Source organism: Natator depressus, chromosome 20 (genome assembly GCF_965152275.1).
Source record: "Natator depressus isolate rNatDep1 chromosome 20, rNatDep2.hap1, whole genome shotgun sequence".
Lineage (NCBI taxonomy): Eukaryota > Metazoa > Chordata > Testudines > Cheloniidae > Natator > Natator depressus.
Genome location: NC_134253.1, coordinates 24,093,519 through 24,120,151, shown reverse-complemented (window position 1 = coordinate 24,120,151; position 26,633 = coordinate 24,093,519). Strand labels below are relative to the sequence as shown.

At 64.9% G+C, this 26,633-nt stretch overlaps 1 protein-coding gene across 9 annotated transcripts in view; it reads left to right on the top strand.

Moving 5' to 3' along the window:
* NFIX (nuclear factor I X) overlaps positions 1-26,633 on the top strand; it is a 143,005-nt gene that overhangs the window by 109,238 nt on the left and 7,134 nt on the right. For 6 of the 9 annotated variants that reach the window (XM_074935444.1, XM_074935445.1, XM_074935450.1 and 3 more), the window contains 8 exons: positions 7,713-7,775; positions 8,782-8,856; positions 9,755-9,875; positions 10,375-10,511; positions 15,041-15,163; positions 16,970-17,145; positions 18,902-19,049; positions 22,418-22,509. In XM_074935444.1, coding sequence (XP_074791545.1) covers positions 7,713-7,775; positions 8,782-8,856; positions 9,755-9,875; positions 10,375-10,511; positions 15,041-15,163; positions 16,970-17,145; positions 18,902-19,049; positions 22,418-22,509 — 935 coding nt within the window. The remainder of the gene's footprint in view (positions 1-7,712; positions 7,776-8,781; positions 8,857-9,754; positions 9,876-10,374; positions 10,512-15,040; positions 15,164-16,969; positions 17,146-18,901; positions 19,050-22,417; positions 22,510-26,633) is intronic. The other 3 variants (XM_074935449.1, XM_074935451.1, XM_074935452.1) reach the window with 3 other exon arrangements.

Sequence of the window (26,633 nt, the reverse complement as noted above, 5' to 3'; positions counted from 1 at the left end):
ACCAGCCCCCCCGGATGTGTGAGCAGTGCGGTACCAGCCCCCCCTGGATGTGTGAGCAGAGTGATACCAGACCCCCCGGGGCGTATGGGCAGTGCGGTACCAGCCCCCCCTGGATGTGTGAGCAGTGCGGTACCAGCCCCCCCAGGGTGTGTGAGCAGTGCGGTACGAGCCCCCCCAGGGTGTGTGAGCAGCGTGATACCAGCCCCCTCCCAGGGGCGTATGGGCAGTGTGGTACCAGCCCCCCCTGGATGTGTGAGCAGTGTGGTACCAGCCCCCTCCCAGGGGCGTATGGGCAGTGTGGTACCAGCCCCCCCTGGATGTGTGAGCAGTGCGGTACCAGCCCCCCCTGGATGTGTGAGCAGTGTGGTACCAGCCCCCCCAGGGTGTGTGAGCAGTGTGGTACCAGCCCCCCCAGGGTGTGTGAGCAGTGCGGTACCAGCCCCCCCAGGGAGTGTGAGCAGCGTGATACCAGCCCCCCCCCCAGGGTGTATGAGCAGCATTGTACCAGCCCCCCTAGGGTTTGTGGGCAGCCCGGTACCAGTCCCCCCCTTTATTTCCCCCAGCCATTGCCAATGGGGGGGTGTCCTGGGGAGGGCCAGGATATCTCCCCTGCCCCATCCCACAGTCCTGCCCAGAGGGAGACCAGCCTGCACTGCCAGGGGGCAAGCTCAGGGCAGAGGGGCACGGGGCTGGATTGAGCCCTGGGGTGGTGGGTGCTGCCCTGGCACAGCACCCTTCCCTTGCCCCGCACTGGTATGAAATCCTGGGGGGCAGAGGGGATATGGGGTAAAGGCTTGGCAGCTCCTTGGGCAGTGTTTCTTTGTTCTGGGTTTGTGCTGCATCCCGCTCAGCGGGGCGCAGGCTGTGTGTGGGGGTTCTGGGTGGTACTGTCCTACTCCTAATAAATACAGTGCCCTGCACAGCAGGGCCCCGGCCATGGGGGGCTCTGGGTGCTACCGTAATACTCCTAATAACAATAAGTTTGGGTCTGACTCGGGCTGGCAAGCACTGTTATGTGTCGGGTCTGGGGTGCCCGGGGCGAAGCCAGGCATCGTGGATCTGGGGCAGGGAGGCCTGGCATACCAAGGTGGCGTGGGGCCGAGAGAGAGGGCAGCAGTGGGCATCTCCTCCCTGGGGTTATTATCCAGCCCCGTGCCCCTGGCACCAGGCTCACATGTGTCTGTAGGGGCGGGTGAGCCTGCTGGCTTGTTGTTATTGTAGGGTCTCCCGGGGGCACCGGGTTGCTCACAGTGGTTTGTTATTGTAGGGTCTCCCGGGGGCACCGGGTTGCTCACAGTGGTTTGTTATTGTAGGGTCTCCCGGGGGCACCGGGTTGCTCACAGTGGTTTGTTATTGTAGGGTCTCCCGGGGGCACCGGGTTGCTCACAGTGGTTTGTTATTGTAGGGTCTCCCGGGGGCACCGGGTTGCTCACAGTGGTTTGTTATTGTAGGGTCTCCCGGGGGCACCGGGTTGCTCACAGTGGTTTGTTATTGTAGGGTCTACTGGAGGCACTATGTTGCTCACTGTGGTTTATTATTGTAGGGTCTGCCCGGTGCTGGGGAAGGTGTGTGCTAGGTCCTGCGTATGGCATGAAGGCACGGGCACCGCTGGGTAGGGGCAGGGCAGCAGGTTCCAGACCCCCAGGGGGCGACCCAGATGCTTGGGCCAGGAAGGGAAGGAGGATCCTGCTTCCACTGGACGCTGGCTGGTAGAGGGGCTGGTGGGGGAAACGGCAGGGACCCCCTGCTTGGGGTTTGGGGGGCTCTCCTATTACAGACGTGTCGGGGGAGCTTGTGCCACGCTGCGGCTCAGGGCCAGCACTGATGGGGGCAGAGCACCCCCTGCTGAGCCCCTCCAGCTCCTGGTGCTCCCTGGGGGGTTACTTGATAGTCTCCCATCCAAACAGTGGCACAGCCCCACCCTGCTTGGCTGGGAGCGCAGGTGGGATAACCCACGGCAGGGCACCATGGCCTGGCAGTAACCAGCCAGCGCAGGGGATGGGCAAGGAGGGGCTGGCCCAGCGGGGAGAGGTTTGAGCAGTGATGGGAACACCCCTCCCACCCCCCAGAGCTGGCCAGGTGGGAACCGGTGCCCCTTGGAGGGGAAAGGCCCCATGCCCCACCCCCTAGAGGGGAGAAGGGGATTTGGGGGTGGGAGGGGCAGGCCCACGCGCTCCCCCACCCTGGGCGTGTGGGGAGGCAGGGGCAGCCCCAGGGAGGGGCAGAGCTGCGAGGGATCAGGGCCCTGGGCCAGCTGGGCTGGCCAGACAATGCCTTGGCTCGTGTGACCTGGGGGCCGGGTCCAGCTGCCATCTGCCTCTCGCTTGCTTTCATCCCTGCCAAGACCCCCGCCCCCCAGCCTGCCCCGGGGTGGTGGGGGGCCTGCGTTCCGGGCCCCCGGGGCTGGGCTTAAATCCTCCAGTCTTTGAGCAGCCCTGGGGGGGCGGCTGACTGTCCTATGGGGGTGTCAGGAGGCTGGTCCTCAGGGGGACAGGGGGCTGGTTTGAGGTGGGTCAGGGACCGGGGTGATTTGGGGGGGCCCCATATCCCCATGGGCTGCCAGTGTCTCCTTCCCATGCCTTCCAGATGTGGGGGGGGGCAACCCAGCACGTCCAGAGATTCTGGGGACCTGACTGATGTGGGGCGGGGGCAGTTGCTTCTTCCCCATAAACCCAGCAGAGCTGGGAGCAGTGCTGTGGAGCCCCCAGCCCCACAGGTGCAGCCCTCACAGGCCTCTCTCACTTGGGGGGCTCTGACTGTCCCAGTTTCTTTTTGGCACCTTCCCCATGGATGAGCCCCCTGGAGCAGGGAGCCGCTAGGATCCGGGGGAGCTGGCAGGGGTTTGGTTTCCTACCCCAAGGCCGGGCAGAGCTTGTGGGGGGCATTCAAATCTGGTCTGGGGTCAGGTCCATTCCAAGTGCCGCAGGCAAATGGGCGGTTTGGGGGGTCTGCTGCGGTGCCCAAAGGGGGTCCCAGAGCCAGGCAGGTTCCCCCTCTTTGCTAAGTTCCTGCTGGAGGATGGGGGCGCTGCCAGGGTGAGCTGGGGTTAGACCGTCCAGGAGGCACCAGAGATGTTGGGGGGGGGGAATGTGTGTGTGACGTGTGTATTTCGTGTGTGACCTGGGTGTTACATGTGTTTTGCACGTCTATTGTGTGTGTGTATGTTCCATCACTGTATTTTGTCCATGTGTGCACGTTACAGTCACGCTGTGTGTGTGTGTCATGTTACATGTGTGTCACACAAATGTTGAGTGTGCGAGGCATGGCCTGTTCCATGTGCGTAGCATGTGGGCCTGTCTGCATGCTATGTGTCCATGGCGGGTGAGAGCTGTGTGCGTCCGCTGTGCCTGTGTGTGAGCGTAGTGAGGGCGTGTGCCTTGGGTGTGTTCACGTGTGCGCTCCCTGCAGACTGGGTGGGTTAGTGTGCACCTGGTATATTAGCATGTCCAAGGGGGCCCATTGGGTGAGCATTGGGGGAATGTAGGAACCAAACCCAGGCATGGGACAGGGCAAAACCCACCCGCGGGGCCTGGCCATTAGTGGTGACCAGCCCATCCGCTCAGGCATGGGGGCTGTGGATTGGGATTGAGAGGAACCGGGAAAGCGGGGTGTGGGGGAGCTCGGGCTGCGGGTGGTGATTGGCAGTGTGGGGGAGGTGATCGGTTGCTTGCGGGGGGGTCCATCCTCTCTCCTGAGCCCTGTGAGCTCATCTCCCTCTACCCAGGTGTGGCTTAGCCCTACACACAAGCTCACCGGGCAGCTCTAACCCCTTCTTTGCCAGTCTGCTCCTAGCGGGGACCTCCCAGGGCTCGTCCGGTGCTGGCCAGCATCAGAGCCGCTGGCATGGGGGTCTCTGCGGAGCCCAGAGCCTGAAGGGAGGGAGCCAACCTCACCCAGCAGCACATCGGACAGTCCTGCCGCCTTGGCTCACCCGGCAGGACTGCAAACGCTCCACATGCTGGCTAGACAGGGACCCCTCACCCAGCGCTGAGATGCAGCCACCTCTGGGGTGGGGCCCGGGGGCTGTTTATACAGGGACCCCTCGCCCGGCACTGAGCTGCAGCCATCTCTGGGGTGGGGCAGTTGTGTATGGACATTTCTATGCATTTAAGGGTGATTGAGGCCCGCTGCTCCCATGAACCCTTTGCTGGCTCTGGAGCATTTTCGCCTTTTGCTCTCAAGTGATTTTGGATGGTGGAGGCTGGAAGATTCTCTCAAGAGATTAGGGATTGTTCTAGTGTCTTGCCATTCTTACGTATTAGGTGTATTACGATAGCACCCAGGGCCCCGTGGCGCTGGGTGCTGTACAAACACCAAAAAGATGGTCCCTGCCCCGATCTAGGTACAAGCCCAGAGACAGCAGGTGGGGACGGAGTGATGGGTGGATGGAGGAGCCTACGGGGCCAGCTCTGGGCAGCTTGACGGCAGTGGGCTCCGCTCCCCAGCAGCCTGGCCAGTGTCAGGGGGCTGGGGGGGGGGGTTAGTCGGCATCTCAGCCAAGGGGAGGTTGGAGGAGGGTTTGGCAGGACAAGGAGGAGCTTTGCGGGGGTTTCCAGGAGCCCCCCAGCACGAGGGCCAGCGGGAGGAAGCCCGAGGGGCTGGTCCTAGGGGGGCGCTGGAGGCTGGCAGCATGGGCCAGTTGCAGGCAGGAGTGCAGAGACGATCGGCCATGGGGCACTGGGGGTCGGGGGGGGAGCAGAAAGGGCCAGGATCACGCAGCCGAGCAGCTGTTGTGGGGTGCATGGAGCTGGGGGGGGAGGGCTACAGTCCTGGCACTGAAAGGGCACTGCCCGTGGCCAGGGAGGAGGGGGCTCCATGGCTGCCGTCGCTGGCCCTCCCATCTCCGCGCCCAAACTTCTGGGGCTGGCCTGGGCAGGCAGGGGCAGGGCCCAGCTAATGAGCTCCGCTGGGCAGGGAGCCCTGGGCAGGGACTGGGTGGCTGGAAAGTCTGTGCTGAGATTCAAACCCGGGCGAGCGGGGCACTGTGAGCTAGAGCGTGTGGGCAGCACCCCCTCGGCCTGCAGGTCATAGCCCCTATAACGCCCCTTGGCCTGGGGCGAGTCTCCCTCCGCTCGGGGGGAGGCGGGGTTCGATCCCTGCTCTCGCCTAGGGGGAGGCTTAGGGGCAGCCCCGGCAGCCCCCTCCTGGCTCAGTCCTTCCATCACCCTTTCTCTGGGGGAGGGGAGCCCAGGGCTGGACTAGCAGGGGGCTGCAGGTCGGGAGTGAGGGGCACCAGAATCCCGGCTTAGCACCAGCTTGCATTACGGCGTCTCCGTGGATCCGACCCCCCCAGCACCCGATAGCGTCTCAGAGCCTCCTCGGGGAGAAGCTGGCACGGGGGTCGGGGGGGCCAGTAAAATCCAGCCTGGCTTCCCCCCCCCTGCTGGCGGGGGGCCGTGCTCGGCCTGCGTGGGCGAGATAAAGCAGCCGGGCATTGTAGGGGCTCTGCCAGCGGCAGGTTTGTGTTTGTTCAGCTGCTGCCTCCCGATAAGGGTTTAGTCGCTGGATAAAAGCTGGGGAGGGGGGACCTCTCCCCCCACCAGAACTGATGGAGGGAGGTGTGGCTGGGGCAGGACTCCTGGGTTCTCTCCCTGGCGCTGGGAGGAGTGGGGACGGGGTCTAGTGGTTAGAGCGGGGGACCTGGGGGCCAGGACTCCTGGGTCTATCCCAGCTCTGGAGCTGAGTGTGGCCAAGCATTAGGGGGCTGCCCCATAGCTGTTCCCTGCCAGGGCCCCTGGTGGAGCAGCCCCCATCCAGCCCCTGCCCAGGCTGGGCTGAGGGCACTGAGCTCTGGGACATCTCACAGCTCCTGGCCAGCCAGGGAGGGCACTGCCCTGCACCCCCCAAGCACCGTGAGCCCCACCCCACTGGGTCGTTAGCCAGCACTAACGAGGGCTCTGGGATAGAATCCAGGAGTCCTGCTCCCGCCCGCTGTAACCACCAGACACCCCTCCCCTCCCGGAGCTGGGGAGAGAACCCAGGAGTCCTGGCTCCCCAGCCCCTGCTCTAACCACCAGACCCCACTCCCCTCCTGCAACCCAGACGCAGCGTGCCCGGCCTCTTCCACTCTGACCCCAGGCTGGCTCACTGGCCCCGGAGCTGGCGGGAGCTTGTGCCTGGGGAGGCCTCAAGAACCTGTGTGTTTCCCGTGCCAGCCCCCTCCCCCTGTTCCCCCCGGCCTCCCCCTCTCATTGCTTTGAAGGCTGTGTTTCCCCAGTCCCAGGGCTCAGCCCCCAGCCCCATCCGTCCCTCAGCCATGGGGCCGCAGCTAGCCGCCAGCACTAAAATGGCTGCCAAGTTTTAAGATGGCTGCCAGCAGCCGGCAGGGCTGAACGGGGAGCGGGGCCTGAGCCAGCTTTCGGGGAGCCGGGCCTTGGAGGAGATGGACCCGGGGCAGGGGGCGGCGCCCCGGCTGATGCCAGGAGGGGGGCAGAGCGTGGGCTGTTGACATAGGTAACCCGCGGGCTGGCGGCCGCCTGTGCCAAGCCGGCAGGGGAAGGCCGAGGCCGATTAACTCTTTGGAGGCCTCAGGCCTGGAGGTTCCCGGCTGGGCAGCCCCACGGGGCACAGCTGGAGAATCCAGGGCAGCGCCGACCTCTTGGGTCCTCGGCCCAGTCCTGTGCCCAGCGCCAGCCGCGGGGCCATGGCACCACCCTGCCGCTGAGGGGCCGCTGCCTTCGCCCGGGGATGCAGGCTGAGGAAGGGGGTTGGGACTTGGCCCATTAACCCCAGCAGAGAAAAAGTGGGGTGAGGGTGGAGGAACTGCTGCACCCCTGGGTACACCACGGGCGCTACAGCTAAACACTCATGGCACCAGAGCTGCAATGCCCGGGCAGTGCCGCTGCAGCGCCCGGGCAGTGCCACCGCAAAGCCTGGGCTGTGCCACTGCAATGCCCGACCGGTGCCACTGCAATGCCCAAATTGCGCCACTGCAAAGCCCAGGCTGCACCACTGCCACACCGAACTGTGCCACTGCAATGTCCGAACTGTGCCACTGCAACGTCCGAACTGTGCCACTGCAATGTCCGAACTGTGCCACTGCAATGTCCAAACTGTGCCACTGCAACTCCAGGGCTGTTCCACTGCAATGCGCAAACTGTCACGGCAACGTCCAAACTGTGCCACTGCCATGCCCGAACTGTGCCACTGCAACGTCCAAACTGTGCCACTGCAATGTCCAAACTGTGCCACTGCAACTCCAGGGCTGTGCTACTGCAATGCCCGAACTGTGCGCCTGCAGGGCCGGGGCTGTGCCCTGATGTGCAGTAGGGGTGGAGGGGGGTGGCTCTGATGCCCAGTGTTGGGGGGCCATCAGGGGGGACTGGAAACCGGGTGGAAAGTGAAGGGTGAGGGCTGAGCAGCGCTACGAGAGCCCCGAGGCCGACCCGGGTCCAAGGCTGCGGGGGGGGGGGGGGGCGGAGGGAAATGGGGAGGGGCCATGGCACTCCTGGGTGCACCTGGCGCACTGTTCTGAAGGTCAGTTTGTGACAAACTACGGGGAGGGTCCGGGGTGGGTCTGGGTTTGTTGTTGTCTGTTATGGTAACGACACAGACCCCTTCCAGGATCGGGCCCCCTGTGCCGGGCACTGCCCAGAACCTCACCCGGCATCGGGCCCCCTGTGCCGGGCACTGCCCAGAACCTCACCAGGATCGGGCCCCCCTTGCCAGACGCTGCCCAGCTCCTGATGGCGCTCTCTGTTTGTGTGTTACAGAATCCGGACAATCAGACAGTTCAAACCAGCAAGGAGATGTGGACATCAAACCACTGCCCAACGGTGAGAGACCCCCCCTGCCCCCCATGGTCCCCCCCAGCCCCCCATCAAACCACTGCCCAATGGTGAGAGACCCTCCCAGCCCCCCATGGTGCCCCCCAGCCCCCCATCAAACCACTGCCCAACGGTGAGAACCCCCCCCAGCCCCCCATCAAACCACTGCCCAACGGTGAGAGACCCCCCCAGCCCCCCATGGTGCCCCCCAGCCCCTCATCAAACCACTGCCCAACGGTGAGAGACTCCCCCAGCCCCCCATGGTGCCCCCCATCAAACCACTGGCCAACAGTGAGAGACCCCCCCCAGCCCCCCATGATCCCCCCCAGCCCCCCATCAAACCACTGGCCAACGGTGAGAGACCCCCCCAGCCCCCCATGGTGCCCCCCAGCCCCCCATCAAACCACTGGCCAATGGTGAGAGACCCCCACAGCCCCCCATGGTCCCCCCATCAAACCACTGCCCATTGTTGAGAGACCCCCACAGCCCCCCATGATCCCCCACAGCCACCCCACAACCTCCCATAGCCCCCCACAGTCTCCCCATGGTCCCCCCAAAGCCTCCATCTCCCCGTCCCCCCATCAAACCACTGCCCAACGGTGAGAAACCACCACAGCCCCCCATGACCCGCTATAGCCCGCCACAGCCCTCATCTTCCCATCCCCCTATCAGACCACTGCCCAACAGTGAGAGACCCCCACAGCCCCACATAATCCCCTACGCTCCCCCATCCCCCATCAAACCACTGCCCACTGGTGAGAGCCCCTCACAGCCCTCTGTCTGCCACCCATATTCCCTGCCCCAAGATTGAAAGGCATCTGCAGAGCTGTGGGGAGTCCAGGGCTTGGCTAGCAGGGGCTGCGGGTCGGGAGTGAGGGGCCCCGGTAGAGCTGGGGGGACAAGTCTGGGCTAGCAGGGGCTGCGGCTCGGGAGTGAGGGGCACCAGCTGAGTCCATCACCTTGCTCCGTGCCCCGATTGCTGCCCCGCTGACGCCCGTCTCCTCCCTCCCTTCAGGGCATTTGACTTTCCAGGACTGTTTTGTGACGTCGGGCGTCTGGAACGTGACGGAGCTGGTCCGAGTCTCCCAGAGTGAGTGGCGGGCCTGGGGGGCGGGGGAGCTGCCATAGATTCCCCCCGGGGGTCCTTTCGCCTCCTTGTCCGTCTCCAGGGGGTTGGCTAGAGAGGCTGGCATGGGTTGCCCATGACGGGTGCCCAGCTGGCATGGGACGCCCGTGGCAGGGTATGGGGACGCTGGCCGGCTCAGCTGGAGAATCATTCTCTGCTCCCTGTCTCTGTCTCACTCCTTCAATCTATTTCCCCCCTGCCCTGCGCCCCGCAATCTCACTCAGCTCCCCCTGGGGAAGCGGATCCTAGGGGGGTTGGGAACGGCCGTGACGGGGCGGGAGCCCCCTGCACGCCCACAGGCTGGCTCAGGAGTTATGGCTGCTGGGGGGTAGGGGAGGCGGGCACTGCAGAAGAGCAGGCTCACGTGTCCCGTGGCCAAGCAGAAGCCGGGCTCCGTCTCTATCCCCTCTGCCCGACCTGGGGACTGAGGAAAAGCTGAGCCTGTAGCCCCAGGCCAGGTGAAGGCCTAGGCACCGTCGGCAGAGCCAGGGGGGCTGGAGCCAGGGGGCACTGGCCCAGGAGAGTCGCAGCTCTCCTGGGACAGGGAAAAGTTTCCAACCCCTGCGGTTGGGGAGAAAAGCTCGAAAACGGGACCTGAGCGTAACCCACACTGCCTGAGCCTGCAGAGAGCCTGAGCCCGTCACCCTGAGGGGGCGGGGCTATGGGGCGGGGTCGGGGTTATGGGTAGGCCCTGAATTGCCTTAGCTGGGCCCTGAGTGTCGTGTGATTGCTTTGCTGCAGTGTCGCTGTGCCCAGCAGCTGGTCTGTACAGGGCATAGTTCCCCTGGCGCCAGCTGCGGGGCGGAGGCCTGTGTGCCCGGTGCCCTGCGCTGCCCCTCACCCGCTGTCTCTCCTCCCGCAGCTCCCGTGGCCACGGCATCAGGTCCCAACTTCTCCCTGGCAGATCTGGAGAGCCCCAGTTACTACAACATCAACCAGGTGACTCTGGGCCGGCGGTCCATAACGTCACCTCCTTCCACCAGGTACGCGCCGTCCTGCCCAGGAGAGACCCCGCCCCTCTGCTGCCCGGCCGGGGGGGCTCGCTCCCCTCTGCTCCATCCGCCCTCGGCCTCTCCCCCCTACAAACTCGCTTTGCACACAGGCTGCTGACCCGCTCTGTCATCAGACGGGCACCACTCCCAGCCCACCCTGGGGCTGATGCCCCCTAGAGGGAACAGGCCCCATGTCCCACTCCCCACCTGCTGAGCCAGCCCATCCTCGCCCTGGGACTGCATCAGGGCCGGCACCCCTAGAGGGGAAAGTCCCATGCCCTGTTCCCCCCCCCTGCACCTGTCACCCTGCCCTGGGGCCAATCAGGGCCGGCACACCTAGAGGGGAAAGTCCCGTGCCCTGTTCCCCCCCCTGCACCTGTCACCCTGCCCTGGGGCCAATCAGGGCCGGCACCCCTAGAGGGGAAAGGCCCTGAGCCCCACCCCACCCGCCTGTCACCCCATCCAACGTCTCCCCCTCGCTACCCCCCAGCTCCACCAAGCGCCCCAAGTCGCTGGATGACAGCGAGATGGAGAGTCCCGTGGACGAGGTCTTCTACCCCGGGACGGGGCGCTCGCCTGCCGCCGGCAGCAGCCAGTCCAGCGGCTGGCCCAACGATGTGGACGCAGGTACGGGGGTGGGGGGCGCAGATCGGGGCAGGGACCTGGTGTGTGGCCTCCTGGGGCAGTGCCCAGAGTGAGGGGGTTGGGGGCCCCCAGATTTCCTGCCCCCCCACGTCTCCGTGCGGGGCCCTGGGAGGCCATGGGGCACGGCTGCACTCTGGCCTTTGCAGGGAAGAGCTGGGCCGGGCTGCGTGCAGCTGCCCCATGGCAGGATGTGGGGCTGGGGGCTGTGCTGTAGGGAGGCCAGGAGCTGGTTGGTCCAAGTCACGGAAGCATCAGAGTCATTCGGCATCTAGGGGCTGCGGGTCGGGAGAGAGGGGCACCGGGAGAGTGCGGGGCGGCAGACCTGGGCTAGCAGGGGCTGTGGGTCGGGAGTGAGGGGCACCGGCAGAGTGGGGTGCGGGGGAGCCGGGGGCCAGAGCATCTTGGCTCCTGTAAGGAATTAGCTGGCGAACCCCCAGAGTGTCACCCTGGCATGGCCCTTCATTCGGGGGCAGGGGGCAGTGAGTGGTGAGGCTGTCTGGGAGCTGCTCTCTGTCTGTCCATCTCTGTCTGTCCGTCTATCTCTCTCCATTCACCCCACTCTGTCTCGTCAGCTCTGAACAATTCACTGTTCTGTATGAACAACGAAAACTCCTCTCTAAGGGAGGGAAGTGGGGTCTAGTGGTTAGCTCAGGGGCTGGGAGCCAGGACTCCTGGGTTCTATCCTAGCTCTGGGAGGGAAGTGGGGTCTGGTGGTTAGCGCAGGGACTGGGAGCCAGGACTCCTGGGTTCTATCCTAGCTCTGGGAGGGAAGTGGGATCTAGTGGTTAGCATAGGGGCTGGGAGCCAGGATGTCCCGGAGTCCCCGGGCGATGCTCTGGATCTGCTCCCTACGAAGCCAGTCAGCACTCTGGTGAGGTCTCCTCTCTGGGAGCAGCCTGTCTTCAGAGCAAGAAGCTCACACGGCTTCCACCTTCCTGGGTCTGACCTCAGAGCATTCAGCATCCTCTGCCCCTCCGTGCGCTTCCCACAGCGAGTCCGCCCAGGCGGGGTCCTGGGGAAGCCAGAGGGTCCTGCACCCCAACTCCGCAGTCAGGCGTGACTCTCAGCCAGCCAGTAAAACAGAAGGTTTAGTAGGCGACAGGAACACGGTCTAACACAGAGCTTGTAGGTGCAGAGAACAGGACCCCTCAGCCGGGTCCATGTTGGAGGGCAGTGAGCCAGACAACCTGTCCCAGCCAGCCCCAAACTGAAACTCTCTCCAGCCCCTCCTCCTCTGGGCTTTGTCCCTTTCCCGGGCCAGGAGGTCACCGGATTCCTTTGTTCTCCAACCGTTTAGCTCTCACCTTGCAGGGGGGAAGGGCCCAGGCCACCAGTTGCCAGGAGACAGAGTGTTGGCCATTTATGTACCCTGGCCCTTTGCTCTGCACCAATTACACCCCCTTATCCCACCACCTAGAGACTTAAGAAATGCCTAGGGGAAACTGAGGCACCCCTACAGTATTCAGAGGAAACATTAAGAACAGTCCCACTTCGTCACACAGGACTCCTGGGTTCTATCCTAGCTCTGGGAGGGAAGTGGGGTCTAGTGGTTAGCGCAGGGGGCTGGGAGTCGGGACCTGTTGGCTCTTTTCCCAGCTCTGAGACCTTGGTGAGCCCCTTCCCCTGTCTGTGTGAACTGGGCATTGTTATTCTGATTTCCATTCTGTCCATGCCAGAGTCTCTGATCAGAGACTCTGTCCATTCTGTCCATGCCAGAGTCACTGGCTCTGACAGGCGTCATTCTGGGCACTGGGAGCCCCCCCGTGATAACCCCCAAGTCCTGCCAGTTCCCCAGGTGCCCCCCGCACTGGGAGCTGCAGACACACAGCAGGCAGCAGACAGGTCAGATGGGGAAACTGAGGCATAGGCAGGCAGCGAGTCTGAGTGCCAGGATCCAAATCCAGATCTCTTGGGCCCCAGCCGTGTGGGGGTGGGGACTGGCACCTGATAACATGGGGGCAGGGGACAGCGCATATGCCATCCCGGCAGAGGGCAAAGTCTTGGTCTGTAATCCCATCAGGCCAGCGGCCCCTGCTGGGCCTGCAGGTTATTACCCTGGATGCTGCCCGCCCTGGAGGTCAGGGTGCTGCTCGCCAGGCATCACCCCCTCCAGCTCACACTCACAAAGGAGAGACGCTTGCCAGCATGGGCACCATGCCAGCTGCAGCATGGGCAAAGGAGGCGGGGTCTGGCACTGTCAATGGGGTGAGTGCTGGGGGTGCTGGCATCAGGCATCATGGGAGGCAGTTTGCGGAGCAGAAGGAGGGTTGAGGGGCCCTGAGAGCAACCCAGTGCGGCACCGGCAGCTGCCCCCAACCTGCAGCTGGCACAGCGCGTAATGGCATCAAAGCCAGGAACAAGACTGCACTGGGCCATCACAGAGATGGGGGCTCCCCCCACAGCTCCGCCGGTGCCCCTCACTCCCGACCCACAGCCCCCGGCTAGCCCAGCCTTGGGCTCCCCCGGCCCAGCTCATAAACCACACTGTGCCCCAGGGCCCGTTTGACACAGTGCCCCGGAGGCTGCAGGTAGGACCTGATAGCAAGAGTGAGAAATTAGGCGGCGGGGGGGTGTGAGAGGCGCTGGTACAAGACAAAGCCCCGAATCTCGGCATGTCCCTATAAAATCGGGACCTCTGGTCCCTCTAGGTGCAGCCAACGCCGGGGCCTGTGCCCACCCCGGCAGGTGGTCATGGGGATCTCCCTCCCCCACCAGCCAGCCGCGTGAGGATGGGGATCGTGCGGCGTGTCCCTCCCCCCTCCCCCCGCCACGTCGGGTTTGTGCCTGACAAATGGCCCGTTCGGCCGCACAGGCAGGGCCTGCAGCCGTCTGATGGGGACAGGTGTTCGCAGCTGGCAGCTCCTCCGAGATCAGGGGCCATGCAGCTGGCACGAGAAGGCAGGCTCCCCATGGGGCCGCTCGCGCTCTCCGGGCCCCGGAGGACCCCTTGGGCGGGACGAGAGGAGCAGGAACCAGCTGAGCCCAAGGCGCGGGAGAAGGGCAGGGAGCTGTGCCCAGGCACACGCCACTCGCTGGCATAAGAGCGCCTGCACGTCCACGTCAGCCCTTGGCAGCCCCGGCCTCCGACTCCTCCGGGCGTCCCTGGGTGGGGGACAGCTTCAGGGAGAACCTCCCAGCCCACCCCAGCGTCTCCCCCCTCCCAGACCCCCTGCTGCCGGCGGCCCTGTGCTCACTGCCGGCTCGGGATGGGCTGGATCCCGCGCCCCCTAGAAGGGAAAGGCCCCAGGTCCCATTCCCGCCCCCCAAGCCAGCCAGTCCCCTGCCGGTGAGGCCAGATCTGACCCTGCGCACGCTAGAGGGGAAGGGCCCCAAGTCCCGTTCCCTGACTGCCATCCCCCCCCAGCCAGGTTATCCCCTTGTCATTTGCACTCAGCACAGTGGGATGCAGCCACCTCTGGGTTGGGGTGCGGGGGCTGTTTGTGCGGGGATCCCTCACCCCAGGCTGAGATGCAGCCACCTCTGGGGTGGGCACGAGGGCCCATGACGCTGTGGCACTCAGTGGGGTGTTGGGGAGGCTCCTGCTGTAATTTGGGACACGGCCTGTGTCTTCTGCCTACTCCTCCCCCCACCCAGCCCCGGTGCTCCTGGCCCTGGTGGGGTGTCTTCCTCTGTCTTGGGGCTGGGGGTGTCGGGGACCTCCTGATCCTCCCCCCAGCCCCACTGTGCTCAGAGAGACCCCGGGTCAAAGCCCTGGGCCCTGTCTGCACGGGTCTCCTGCCAGCAGCACCCCACTGCCTGGAGGTTTGAGGGGGGCCATTTGGGGGACCCCTTCAGTGCTGAGCCCTGAGATTGGTGGGAGCTGCCATGCTCAGCCCCTCTGCAAATCCAGCCTCAGGGGTCTGGCGTGTGGACCCCCCGCAAATGGAGACACCCCAAAGCCTGGAGAGGTGGGACATGCCGATCTGGCGAGGGAAGACGGGTGGCAGCGGGGGCGGGAGGGGGATTTGGGCGCCAAGACTGGCCCGGCCTGGGTGATCCAAGCGGCGACAGCTGGTCAGTGTCATTACTCGCTGGGCTTGGGGCTCTCTGTAAATCTCCAGCTGCTGGAGTCACATGAATGCGGGAAATTGCGGCTGAAAGACATGAACATCAGAGTCCGGTCTGGCAGGCAGAGGCCTGAGGCTTAGATCCCAGGAGGCAAATCAGAGCAACGTGGATCCAGGCTTCCAAACAACGCACGGGCCTTTGTAGCCAAGGGGGGCCCTGAAAGCCGATGGCTGGATTGCCGTGGCCTGGCTGTGGCGTGGGGACGCCCAGGGCTAGGGAGACACCGGAGTTAGCCGGCAAAATCCAGGCCCCCGGTGGGGCCTTACGCGCAGGAATATGCAGGGCAGCTGAGGGCAGGGCAGCAGGGGGCAGGGCAGGGATGCCAGGGCAGCAGGGGGCAGGGCAGCGGCTGGGGGCACAGGCCAAGCAGGGGCGACTCAAGCAGGATACTAATCCATCTTTCCGCCTGTTAAACCTGCCCTCTCTCGCTGATTCCTTGCCAGGACCGGCTTCCCTAAAGAAGTCAGGGAAGCTGGATTTCTGCAGCGCCCTCTCCACCCACACCACCTCCCCAAGAATGGCTTTCAGCCACCACCCGCTGCCGGTCCTTGCAGGAGTCAGACCAGGTGAGAACCAAAGCCGCTATCCTGGGGGTGGGAGGGTGGGGACCCTGTCCCTCCAAGCCACAGTGGTTCTGGCAGCCGGTCTCTCTCGCTTTTCCTCTCTCTGTCTCTGTCTTTACTCTGTCGAGGCAGCTAAAGGGTTGAAGATGCTGGGGAAAGGGCAGATTTTATGCTGCATTAAGCAATCATCGCCTGAGTAGGGTTTATTAGAGTGACTCCAGAGTGACTCCAGAATAGCTGGGATCTTGGTGGAGTTAATCCAGAGTGACTCCAGAATAGCCAGGATTTAGACAGATCTGGATTAGCTGGGATTTTGGTGCAGTGACTCTGGCGTTGCTGGGCTCAGGAGCTGGCCTGCTGCATGTAACCGGGGGGTCCCTTTCTCTCCTGGAGCTGTGGGTACTGGTCCCAAAGCACCCGCAGGCTGGGAACCCTGAGTCCCAACTGTTGGGCTGTCCCATGCTAGCACCATACGGGGCAGGGAGCTGCCAGCAACCAGGGGGGATGTGAGCCCTGGCCCCAGCAGCCCGTTCCCCATGGGACAGGTCTCCTACCACCCTCCTTGGGGGAACCGGTCCACCACCCGGCACTTCTCAGGGTTAGGAAATGCTTCCCTTGGATTGGGAGTGAAGGGCACCGGCAGGGCTGGGGGGAGCCCAGGGCTGGGCTAGCAGGGGGCTGCGGGTCAGGAGTGAGGGGCACTGGCAGAGCTGTGGCAGGTGTGGTTCACTCAAACCGTTTCCGGCGGCCCAGCCCTTCCTGTGGGTTTGCTCGGGGCTTCCTCAGGCTGTGCCGGTGGGATGTCTGCGCAGCTCCTGGGGGGCTCACGCAGGTGCCGGGGTCATTGGGCCTCTCTGGGGGCAGTGGGGGTGTGACTGGGGTGGGGGGCCATGAAGGGGCACGGCGTGATGGGGTGTGTGTGTGACCGATGGGGGGGGTATGAAGGGGCAGTGGGTGATGGGGGGTGACTGGGGTGGGGAGGCCCTGAAGGGGCAGGGAGTGATTGGGGGGGTGGGGATGTGACTGGTGGGGGGGGTATGAAGGGGCAGTGGTGTGACTGGGGGGCAGTGGTGGCAGGAGGGTGACTTGGGGGATTGGAGGTGACGGCAGTGGTGGGGGGTGACTGGAGGGGTCAGAGGTGGTAGTGCTGTCTGGGGGGCGTTTCACTCGAAGGGCCGACCACGACTTGGTCTCTAGGACTTGGCCCCCCCACGCACCCGGCTGATGTTGCCCCTGATGGTGGGATCCAAGGGGTCCCCCAAAGGAGGAAGCTGCAGCCCTGCCCCCCAGTGCTGCACCCCCTGCCAGTTCCCCGAGCCCTATAGCGGCAACTGTGCCCAGAAAGCACCTGCTGGCTGGTCTGTTGCCCAGGTGGTGCCCACTGGCTGGTTCGTCAGGGCCAGTGCCTGGGTGGTGCCCACTGGCTGGTCCGGCGCCCGAGTGGCACCTGCTGGCTGGTCCCTTGGGGCTGATGTCCGGGTGGCACCCGCTGGCTGGTCCGGCAGGGCACCCAGGGCCCCAGCTCTCGGGGAGTGTCTCGGAGAGGAGCCGCGGAATGACGCCCCTGGCCCTGCTTTCTGGTGGGACTGTAAAAGGGGAGAGAGACCAGGATGTGGGGCTCAGCCTCATAATGGCCCTGCCACCAGGCGTGTGGTCCTTGAAGCTTGGAGGGCCCAGTGAGTGGGCGAGGGGGGGTAGGGAGTGAGAGGACAGGGCCTGAACGGCTCAGGGGGCAGGGAGGGGGCCCACAGCAGCTGTTACCAGCAGATCCCTGACCTCCCTGTCCCACTTTCTCTCTCCCCGTCCCAGGAAGCCCCCGGGCAACAGCCTCGGCCCTGCACTTCCCGTCGACCTCCATCATCCAGCAGTCCAGCCCCTACTTCACCCACCCGACCATCCGCTACCACCACCACCACGGCCAGGACTCGCTCAAGGAGTTCGTGCAGTTCGTCTGCTCCGATGGGTCGGGCCAGGGCACCGGGCAGGTGAGCGCCGCCGGCCACGCCCCTCCGGATGCCGCCCCATGGGGGGCGCTGGCCAGCAAACAAGGCCCCCCCACGGCTCTCCTCTTCTCTCCTCTCTCTCTGTCTCTTTCTCTGTCTCTGGGGGGCACGGGACAGGCAGTGTGATCCCGGTCGGGGGGGGTGACTGTAGCACAGGGGCCTGACGCGCCCTCCAAGGGGCCAGAGGACTGGGACGCGCTAGCCTGTAGCATCTAGAAGGTTCTGGAAACCAAAGGCGCAGTGGGGCTCCGGCAGCCTAGAACCGGCGTCACTCTGGAACGTGAGGAGTTCTAGAAGACAACATGCTGAGGGGGCGGGGCCTCTCAGGGCAGGTTCTGGGGGCGGGGCCTCTCAGGGCAGGTTCGGGGGCGGGGCCTCTCAGCATTGTGGAGTTCTAGGAAGTGGGGCCTCAGCATCACAGTGTCCTAAGGGGCATGGCTCCTCAGAGCAGGTCCTAGGGGCGGGGCCTCAGAGCAGGTCCTAGGGGCGGGGCCTCAGAGGAGGTGATGGGGATGTGGCCTCTCATAGCAGGTCCTGGGGGTGGGGCCCCTCAGAGCAGGTCCTGGGGCTGGGGCCTCAGCAGCGCGGCGTCCGTCACGGGCGACTTTCTCCACCCAAAGCCAGACTGCTCGAGTGATACATTGCCGTGGAGACTGCGCCTCAGGCCAGCTCCTGCGGGATGGGGGAGCTGTGCTGGGCTCGGCCCCAGGGGTCCCCCAGGAGCACGGGACGGGGGCACTCAGTGATCTGTGCCGAGGACACAATTAGCTCCGCCCTCCGAGGGTGGCTGGTGCCACTCGGGGTGCCTCCGTGACGCCCAGTCTCGGCCCGCGAACGCCTGCCACCGGAGACCATCTGCAGCCATTGCCCGGGCACTGGCCGCAGGGGGCTCTGAAGCCCTGGAGCGTCGTGCCTAGAGGAGACGTCCTGCCACTGATCACCACTATGGACAGTCCGCTTACGCCACGGCCTGCTCACAGCCCCAGCCCCGAGCCGGGGCGGCACCGGGGTTGGGAGGGCCGCTCCCATCAAAGTGGCTGATGTTAAATATCTGGAGCCCAGAACAGAGACAGCCGTGCGTCACGTCCCCGGGAAGAAACGAGGGCAGGACGCCAGGCGGAGAGGACACGTCTGCAGCACCCTGCTCCTTGGCTCTCTCCTGCTGGTCCCGCTCAGAGCCAGCCTTCGCAGATCACACTCCTCTCCCTGCCTCCCCCTCCGTCCCTCTCCCGGGCGTGCCCGGCACCGGCCCCTGGGCTCCACCGCAGACCTGTCCTTTCCAGCCTGGAGCCCCCGAAGACAGAGGGACGGGACAGCCGGTTCACACCAGGTGGCAATTCCCCGGGTTCTGCGTGGAGAGGAGACGCCATTGCCCACGGCCGGCGAGCGAACGACCAGGCACAGCGACAGCCCGGCCGTGGCTCCAGCCCACGGAGATCTGGCGGGGGGCAGCAGGTCGAGGGCGCCAAGGGGGCAGCGGGCAGGGCCTAGCCAGGGCGTGGGGGGACGGGCCAGCGACGGACGGACAGACACACTCTTCCCACCCTTCGCTTTTTTAAAAACAAGTCCATTTTTTTTGGTAAAAACCGGATTCTTTGGAGGAAAAGCGCCCCAATAAAACACCGGAACAAAGCAAGCCCCAGCGCCCCGTCCCGGCGCCGCCGGCCGGTACTGCATCTTTACCGTTGCCTTGTCTCGGCTCGCCGTTCACGCATCCTTGTATTTATGTTGTTCGCAGCCTAACGCTAGCGGCCAGGGCAAAGTCACGGGCTCATTTTTGCTGCCGCCGCCCCCACCTGTGGCCAGACCTGTGCCCCTTCCAATGCCTGACACAAAATCCACCAGCACTAACCCAGAGGGCGGAGCGCCGACACCTACATCACCCTGTAAGTGGACGCCCGACAGCGACGACACAACCCCCCAGGCAAACCCACCCCCAGCCTGGTCCTCACACACGGAGCCACCAGCCAGGCCGCCGGGCAGAGGGTGGCAGGGGAAGGGGGGAGAAGGGACAGCTGAAGGGGAGGGTAAAGTTTAGATACATGGGGGTAAGGATGTGTCTGGGGATGGGGATGGATGGATGGATGGATGGATGGATGGGGGTTTGTGTTTGGAGATGGATGGATGGGGGTATGTGTATGGGGATGGATGGATGGATGGATGGGGGTTTGTGTATGGAGATGGATGGATGGATGGATGGGGGTTTGTGTTTGGAGATGGATGGATGGATGGGGGTATGTGTATGGGGATGGATGGATGGATGGGGGTATGTGGTAGAGGGATGGGAAGGTGGGTAAATAAGGGGTAGGTGTGGTAGCTGGAGGGCAGGCAGGGGGTAAACAGGAGGTAGGTAGGGGGTAACCAGAGGGCAGGCAGAGGGTAGGTAGGGGGTAGGCATTGGGTAGCCAGAGAGCAGGAAGGGGGTACATAGAGGGTAGGTAGGGGGTAGCCGGAGGGCGGGTAGGGGGTAGTTAGGGGTTTGGTAGGGGTAGCCGGAGGATGGGCAGGGAGTAGGTAGGGGGTAGCTGGAGGGCAGGCAGAGGGTACATAGGGGGTACATAGGGGGTAGGTAGGGGTGTGGTAGGGGGTAGCCGGAGGGCAGGCAGGGGGAGGTAGGGGGTAGCGGAGGGCGGGTAGGGGTTTGGTAGAGGGTAGCTGGAGGGCGGACAGGGGGTAGTTAGGGGTTTGGTAGGGGGTAGCCAGAGGGCAGGCAGGGGGCATATAGGGGCAGGTAGGGGGTAGCCGGAGGACAGGCGGGGGGCACACAGGGGGTAGGTAGGGGTAGCCGGCTGCCAGCAGGCCCGAGTGGGGCAGGGCTTCATGCCATCATCGAGTGTTGTGCGTTCTCGTTTGCCAGCCCTCACCCGCCGCCATCCATCCCACCCGCGCTAAGATGCAGTAGCCGCCGGCTCGGCCGCCTTTGGGGTTCTTTGTTTTGTTCTGTTTTATTATTATTTTGTCGGTTGCCGTGGCAACTCTCGGGGGCGGGGCTAAACAAAAGGCAAGAAAAATACCCATTAAAATACACCCCCCAGGACTGGCAGTGCCCAGGAGTTTGTGTGGGGAGGAAGGGGAATGGGGCACCAGGGGTCGGGGGACAGTGGGTGTCGACCATATCCCCTCCCAGTTCAGCTCCGTAGCAGGCTATCTTCGCCAGGACTCCTGGGTCCAATCCCCCACCTGGGGAGGAAGGGGCTGGAGTCTAGTGGTTAGAGCAGGAGTGGGGCCTAGGAGCCAGGACTCCTGGGTCCTCTTGGAGGAGAGTGGGATCTAGTGGCTAGAGCAGGGGGTGGGGCTGGGAGCCAGGACTCCTGGGTTCTGTTCCCAGGGCTCCGTGGGCTCTTCTGGGCAGCGCTAAGTGTGTGTATGGGGGGGGGCAACACTAGGTGTGTGTACTGGGGGGCATCTCTTCCATTTTCCTTTGTCTTTCTTTCTTTCCTTCTTTCTTTCTTTTTTGAACTCTTTCCATCTGTCCCCATGACATCCCCTCCCGTTTGCATTCTCCATTCAGTCTGGCCGGGGGGTCGTGGGGGGCGGGCGGGGGGTCTCTGGTGCCTGCCCGCTGCGGCTGCGCCCACTCCCTGCCAGGCGGGCGGGCGGAGGACAGGTAAGGAAGAATCCACAGCTTTCTGGGGGTTCGGGGAGGGATTTGTGCTGCCCCAGACGCTGCCCCTTGCTGGCCAGGATCTGTCCTGCTCCTCTTTGGGAGGAGGGAAGGTGCCTCTGTCCCCCCCACCCTGCCAGTGGCAGCCCAGCTGGGGAGTGGGAGCCTCCAGAGGCTGATGGGGCCGGCAAGGGGCTGCTGGCGGCCCGGCCGCCCATCCTGTCTGGGCAGCTTTGCCTGGGCACCAGCGGCCATAGGGCTGCAGGGGGGGAGTGGCTGGCAATGGGGGGCAAGTGACCCCGGCTGGCTGCAGTCTCCGGCAGCCAGGGATGCAGCACCAGGCCCCAGCTGGGGTCTCTGCGCTGTGCCCAGGAACGGCCGGCGTGGCGGGTAGGTGGGGCCCGGCCTGGAGGGTAGGTGGGGCCCAGCCTGGCGGGTACGTGGGGCCCGGCCTGGAGGCCCCGGGGGATGTGCCATGCTGTGATTTCCCCCTGCCCCCAGCTGCTGCCCCTGCCAGCATCCCCAGGTTCCAGCCCCCCTGTGCCCAGTGACGCCCCCTCAGCCCCGAATGCCAGAGGCCTGAGCTCAGGTATTTCTGGCAGGGGCGCAAGGCCCAGGGGAGGGCACCGATCGCCGCCCGTGGGGCAGGGCCCTGCCAGCCCCATACACGGGCATCTGCTGGGCCCGGGGCGCCCCGGGGGAGGGCGACTGAGGCCTGGGGCAGCTGGTCTGCACGTGGCCCTGCCCCCACGGCGGGAAGCTAAACTGGGACACAGCACGGGGGGCAAACTAACTCCATCCTCCCCCCACGCCCCCGAGAGGGCAATGGTTTGTCCTCCCCCAACACACACAGCTCTGCCGGTGCCCCTCACTCCCGACCCGCAGCCCCTGCTAGGCCAGCCCCCCACCCCACCAAGTACTGTCGGCGCCCCTCAGTCCCGACCCACAGCCCTGATATTGACCCATCTCCTGAGGGATCATGAAGGTCACTTGCTCTTGGGGGGAGCTTGAGGTGGGTGGAGAATTATTTTGGGGGTGTTGGAACTGGAGCAGCCCCCTTCAAACACCCCCCCAGTTCCCCCACTTCTCTATGGATCCCTCTGCCCAATGCTCTGCATGGGGCAAGGGGGCAGATCTCAGCCCTGCCAGGGGCGTGGCTGCCCCACATCATGCTCTCCATGTTCACTGCCCCCATCCCAGTGATGGCCACAGCCCCCAATGCCCTCCCCCCAGCCCCCTAACACCCTCCCCTGCTCCTAATGCCCTCTCCCTTCCCCCCCGACCCCAATGCCCTCCCCCGCAGCCCCCAACACCCTCCCCCCACCCCTAACACCTTCCCCTTGCTCCTAATGCCCTGCCCCTTCCCCCAGACCCCAATGCCCTCCCTGCCAGCCCCCTAACACCCTCCCCAACCCCTAAAGCCCTCCCCCTCCCTCAGACCTCAATGCCCTCCCCCCTAACACCCTCCCCCTGCCCCTAACGCCCTCCCCTCCCCCCAGACTCCAGTGTCCTCCCCCCTCCAGCCCCTGCCTCCTAACGGTCTCCCCTGCAGTCCCCAATACTCTCCCCCGAGCCCCCTCTCACCCTCCCCCCAGCCCCGTCTCGCCCTTCCCCCAGCCCCCTCATGCCCTCTGCCTCTCTCCCCTCCAGCATTCGCAGCGCCAGGCTCCTCCGCTGCCAACCGGTTTGTCGGCATCGGACCCCGGGACGGCAACTTTCTAAACATCCCCCAGCAGTCTCAGGTAGGAGAGGGCGACTCTGCGGGGGGGCGGAAAGGGGGGTTCCCAGCCGGAGGCTCCTCCCTGCAGGGCGGGGCATCGGCCGTGCCCACATCGCCGTGGCAGCCCCCCCAAAACCTGGAGTGGTCAGAGCAGGGGGCTGGGAGCCAAGGCCCCTGGGTTCTACTCGCTGTGCCACATGGCTGCAGGTGACCCTTTCCCCATGGAGGGCTCTGGCCCACTGTGGAGTCCCCGAGGCCGTCCTGCCCCCACCGGCCTCTGGCGTGAACCCTGGAATAAGTGAACTGGACAATTAGCCTGTAAATCCCTGGCTGAGCAGGTGGCCTCAGCCCACGGAGGGGCCCCGCCTCTCTTGGCAAGGCGGGGCTGGGGGGGCTCTGGCCTCAAGGGGCTGGGGAAGGGCGTGTGTTTTGGGTCACTTCTGGGTGCTTATAAAACTGATGGGGTGACTAGAGGCAGATGTTGTGAAATCTGGTGGCTGGCAGGGTCCCCTGCCCCCTCCTATTCTCTTGGTGCTGGTTATGGCAAGTTGTGGGGTTGGTTAGTAGAATTGCTCTGTGGGGGGGTTATTGAGGGAGCACAGGGGGGTTGGGGGAGCAGGGGGCTGTGTGCCTCCTCCCTGTAATAGGAGGGTGCTGATACCCTGGGCAGGCCCCAGGGCCCCCCTGCCGCTCCCTGCACCCCTGGGGCCTGAATTGCTCCAGGAGTGGGGCAGGCGGGGGAAGGGGTGCAATGGACTCCTATGGGTGAGCCCCCCACACCCCAAAAGCTGATTCCTCCCACATTCCTGGGAGTTTCAGGAGAATTGACCCCCCCACCCCCACCAGCGACTGTCCCATCCCACCAGGGCAGGAACCCTGGGGCTGCCCCCAACTCCAAAGGGGGGCTGTGGAGCTGTGTGTTAGCGCCCCCAGGGGAAAAATGACATGGGGGGGAGACAGGGATACAGCCCCTCCCCTCCACTCTCCTCCCCCCTCCAGTGCCCCCCCTGCCCCCGACACCAGTCTGCCCTGACTGAGGTTTGGCTGCAGGATCTGGCTCTTTTCCGTTCTTCACAAACTTCGTTGAACTTGGGGGGACCAGGGGCTCCGCCCCCATCCCATAACCAGAGTCACGTCTGACCCGTCTGGTTTCCCTGAGCAACCAGACATGATGTCACACCCTGGTGAACTTGGACTTGGGGGCTGGCGAAGGGAAACAAAGGGCCGGGCCAGAGAGGAGGGGGCGGGACGGGGGCGGGGCTCAGCCGGCCTCACGGGCCCTCACCAGCTCCCTGGCCCGGTCCCTGCGTGGGGGCTGTAGCCCTCACTCCTCGGTCCCTCCGGCCCCCTCCCTTTCCCTCCCTGCCTCTGTGATTTTCTCCTTCCTTCTCTCCCGGACAGGGGACGCGTGGGGGTTTCACGGCCCCTGACTCCGTCACATGGGGGGGTCTCTTAGCTGGGTGCCCCTGGCCTGAGCCACGGGCTGTCCCTGAACTGGGGAGTCCCTGCTCCGCTGGGGCGGCCGGGGCGGGGCGGGGGGGTTCTTCCCAGAGTAACTGGTGACTCCACAGCTGATGGAGGGATGACGAAACAGGCCGGGATGGCGGGGGGGGGGAGGGATTTCCACTCCAGCGTCGGTGGGGTGGGGCAGGGGGAGCTGGCCCTGCTGTCGGGGGCACCCCGGGTGGGGCGTGTGATCCTGGGGGGCAGATCGGCGCGGTCACCCCGTCCAGGCTGTGGGGGGTACACTTGGGAGCCGGGCCTCGCCAAACCAGGGGCCGCGGGAACAGCCACGGGGTCCCACCAGGAGGGGGCATCACCCGGCGCGTGGATCTCCCCGTTCAGCTTTGAGCGTCCCCACATGGTCCCCACGAGACTCAGGGCTGACAGCCCCCATAAAGACCCAGCCCTCCTCTGTGGGGTCAGGACGGGGCGTGGGGGGCAGTCCCACAGGGACCCGGCACCCCTCACTCCGTGGCCCAGCCCGTGGCATGGGGAAGGAGGGGGCAGCCCTAGATTTATCCCTCTCCTCTGATTGGCCCATGGTGCTGTGGACTGAGTGGCCCGTTCCTGAGCAGCTACCTTCGGATTGGCTTTGGGGAGGCACATGTCTCAGGCTCTGACCAATCACAGAGCGGGTGGCCTAGGGATGCTCCTCCCTTGGTTGTGGAGACTGGGCTCTGATGGGGTTATTGGCCCGGTACCTCCTGATTGGCTGGGAAGGTCAGACATCATTGCGCCTCTCGGCCAATCAGACTTTAGCTTGAGGGTGAACTGTGCCTGCTTGGGTTTGGTCAGTGCGTGATGGGCAGGACTCCTGGGTTCTACCCCGGCTCTGGGAGGGGAGTGGGCTGTAGTGCAGGGGTGGGTAAACTACGGCCCAGGGGCCACATCTGACCCGTCAGACCTTTTAATCCGGCCCTGGAGCTCCCGTTGGGGAGCGGAGTCAGGCGCTTTCCCTGCTCTGCGCGTGCTGTGGCTCCACGTGGCTCCCAAAAGCAGAGGCATGTCTCCACTCCAGCTCCTACACGTAGGGGCAGCCAGGGGTCTCCACACGCTGTCCCCTCCCCAAGCACCAGTTCCACAGCTCCCATTGGCCAGGAACTGCAGCCAATGGGAGCTGCAGGGGCGGTGCCTGTGGACCGGGGAGCGCGCAGAGCCGCCTGGCCGCACCTCCACGTAGGAGCTGGAGATGGGACATGCTGCTGCTTCCGGGAGCTGCCTGAGGTAAGCGCCACCCGGAGCCTGCACCCCGGACCCCCTCCCGCACCCATCCTCTGTCCCAGCCCTGATCCCCCTCCCACTTACAGTCCCAGCCCGGAGCACCCTCCTGCACCCCAAACCCCTCATCCTCAGCCCCACCCCAGAGCCTGCACCCCCAGCCGGAGCCCTCAAAGACCCCCACACCCCAACTTCCTGCCCGAGCCTGGAGCTCCCTGCCCCACACCCCAACCCCCTGCCTCAGCCCGGCGCCCCTCCCATACTCCGAACCCCTCTGCTCCACCCCCAGCCCACAACCCCCTCCTGCACCCCAACCCCCAGTTTCGTGAGCATTCATGGCCCGCCATACAATTTCTGTGCCCAGATGTGGCCCTCAGGCTAAAAAGTTTGTCCACCCTGGTGTAGTGGCTAGAGCAGGGGCAGGACTGGGGATCAGGACTCCTGGCCTCTCTCCCGGCTCGGGGAGGGGAGTGGGGTGTATTGGTTAGAGCAGGGCAAGACTGGGGATCAGGACTCCTGGGCTCTCTCCCGGCTCGGGGAGGGGAGTGGGGTGTATTGGTTAGAGCAGGGCAGGACTGGGGATCAGGACTCCTGGACTCTCTCCCGGCTCGGGGAGGGGAGTGGGGTGTAGTGGTTGGAGCAGGGCAGGACTGGGGATCAGGACTCCTGGCCTCTCTCCCAGCTCTGCCCCGGAGGTGCAGCGTGGCTTTGTCACTGGGTGCTCTGAGGAGCTGCGACGGCTAGTCCAGGTGTGTTTTGAGGTCCCAGGGTAGGTCCCCTGGAGAGTAACCGAGGCCCCAGTGGGCCCCCCGGGCAGCAGCTGCCCTGTCCTTGGGGCCCCTGAGCTGCTTTTCCTTCTGCCCAACACCAGGCACCTGCCTCCGCTCCAGCCGGGGCTGGAGCCGTGTGCCCAGGAGCCGCTGGGCCCCAGCAGAGGGGAAGAGAGAGACGAGAAGGGGAAAGAGGAGACCGGCCTGGCAGTGAGCCCCCAGCCCAGAGCAGGGAATCCCTGGACAGCGCTGCTGGCTGGTCGGAGAGCGCCTCCTGGTGGAACATCCCCCCACCTGCAGGCTCCAGCCACATGCAGCCAGTTCATGCCATTCCCCTCTCTTCCCACCAAGGTTTTCTCAAGTCTCTCTGTGGCGCGGCCTTTTCCCCACTCCCCCGGGATACCGCCTCTGCTCTGACACCCCTAACCTCTCCGCTGGCGGGAACTGGGTTTGCCAGGTGCGCAAGGTGGGGATCTGGAGCCAGGACACCCCCACACCCCACCCCCTGTCCCACAGGGCTCAGTTTGCAATTGCCTCTGTCGGTTTCTTGGAGCAGTGCAGCTGGTGCACAAACAGGGCAGGCGTGGGAAGCTCTACAGCAAGTCACCCCAAAACTGGCTCTGCGGGGGGAGAGGAGGGTGTGGCTGGGTCTCGT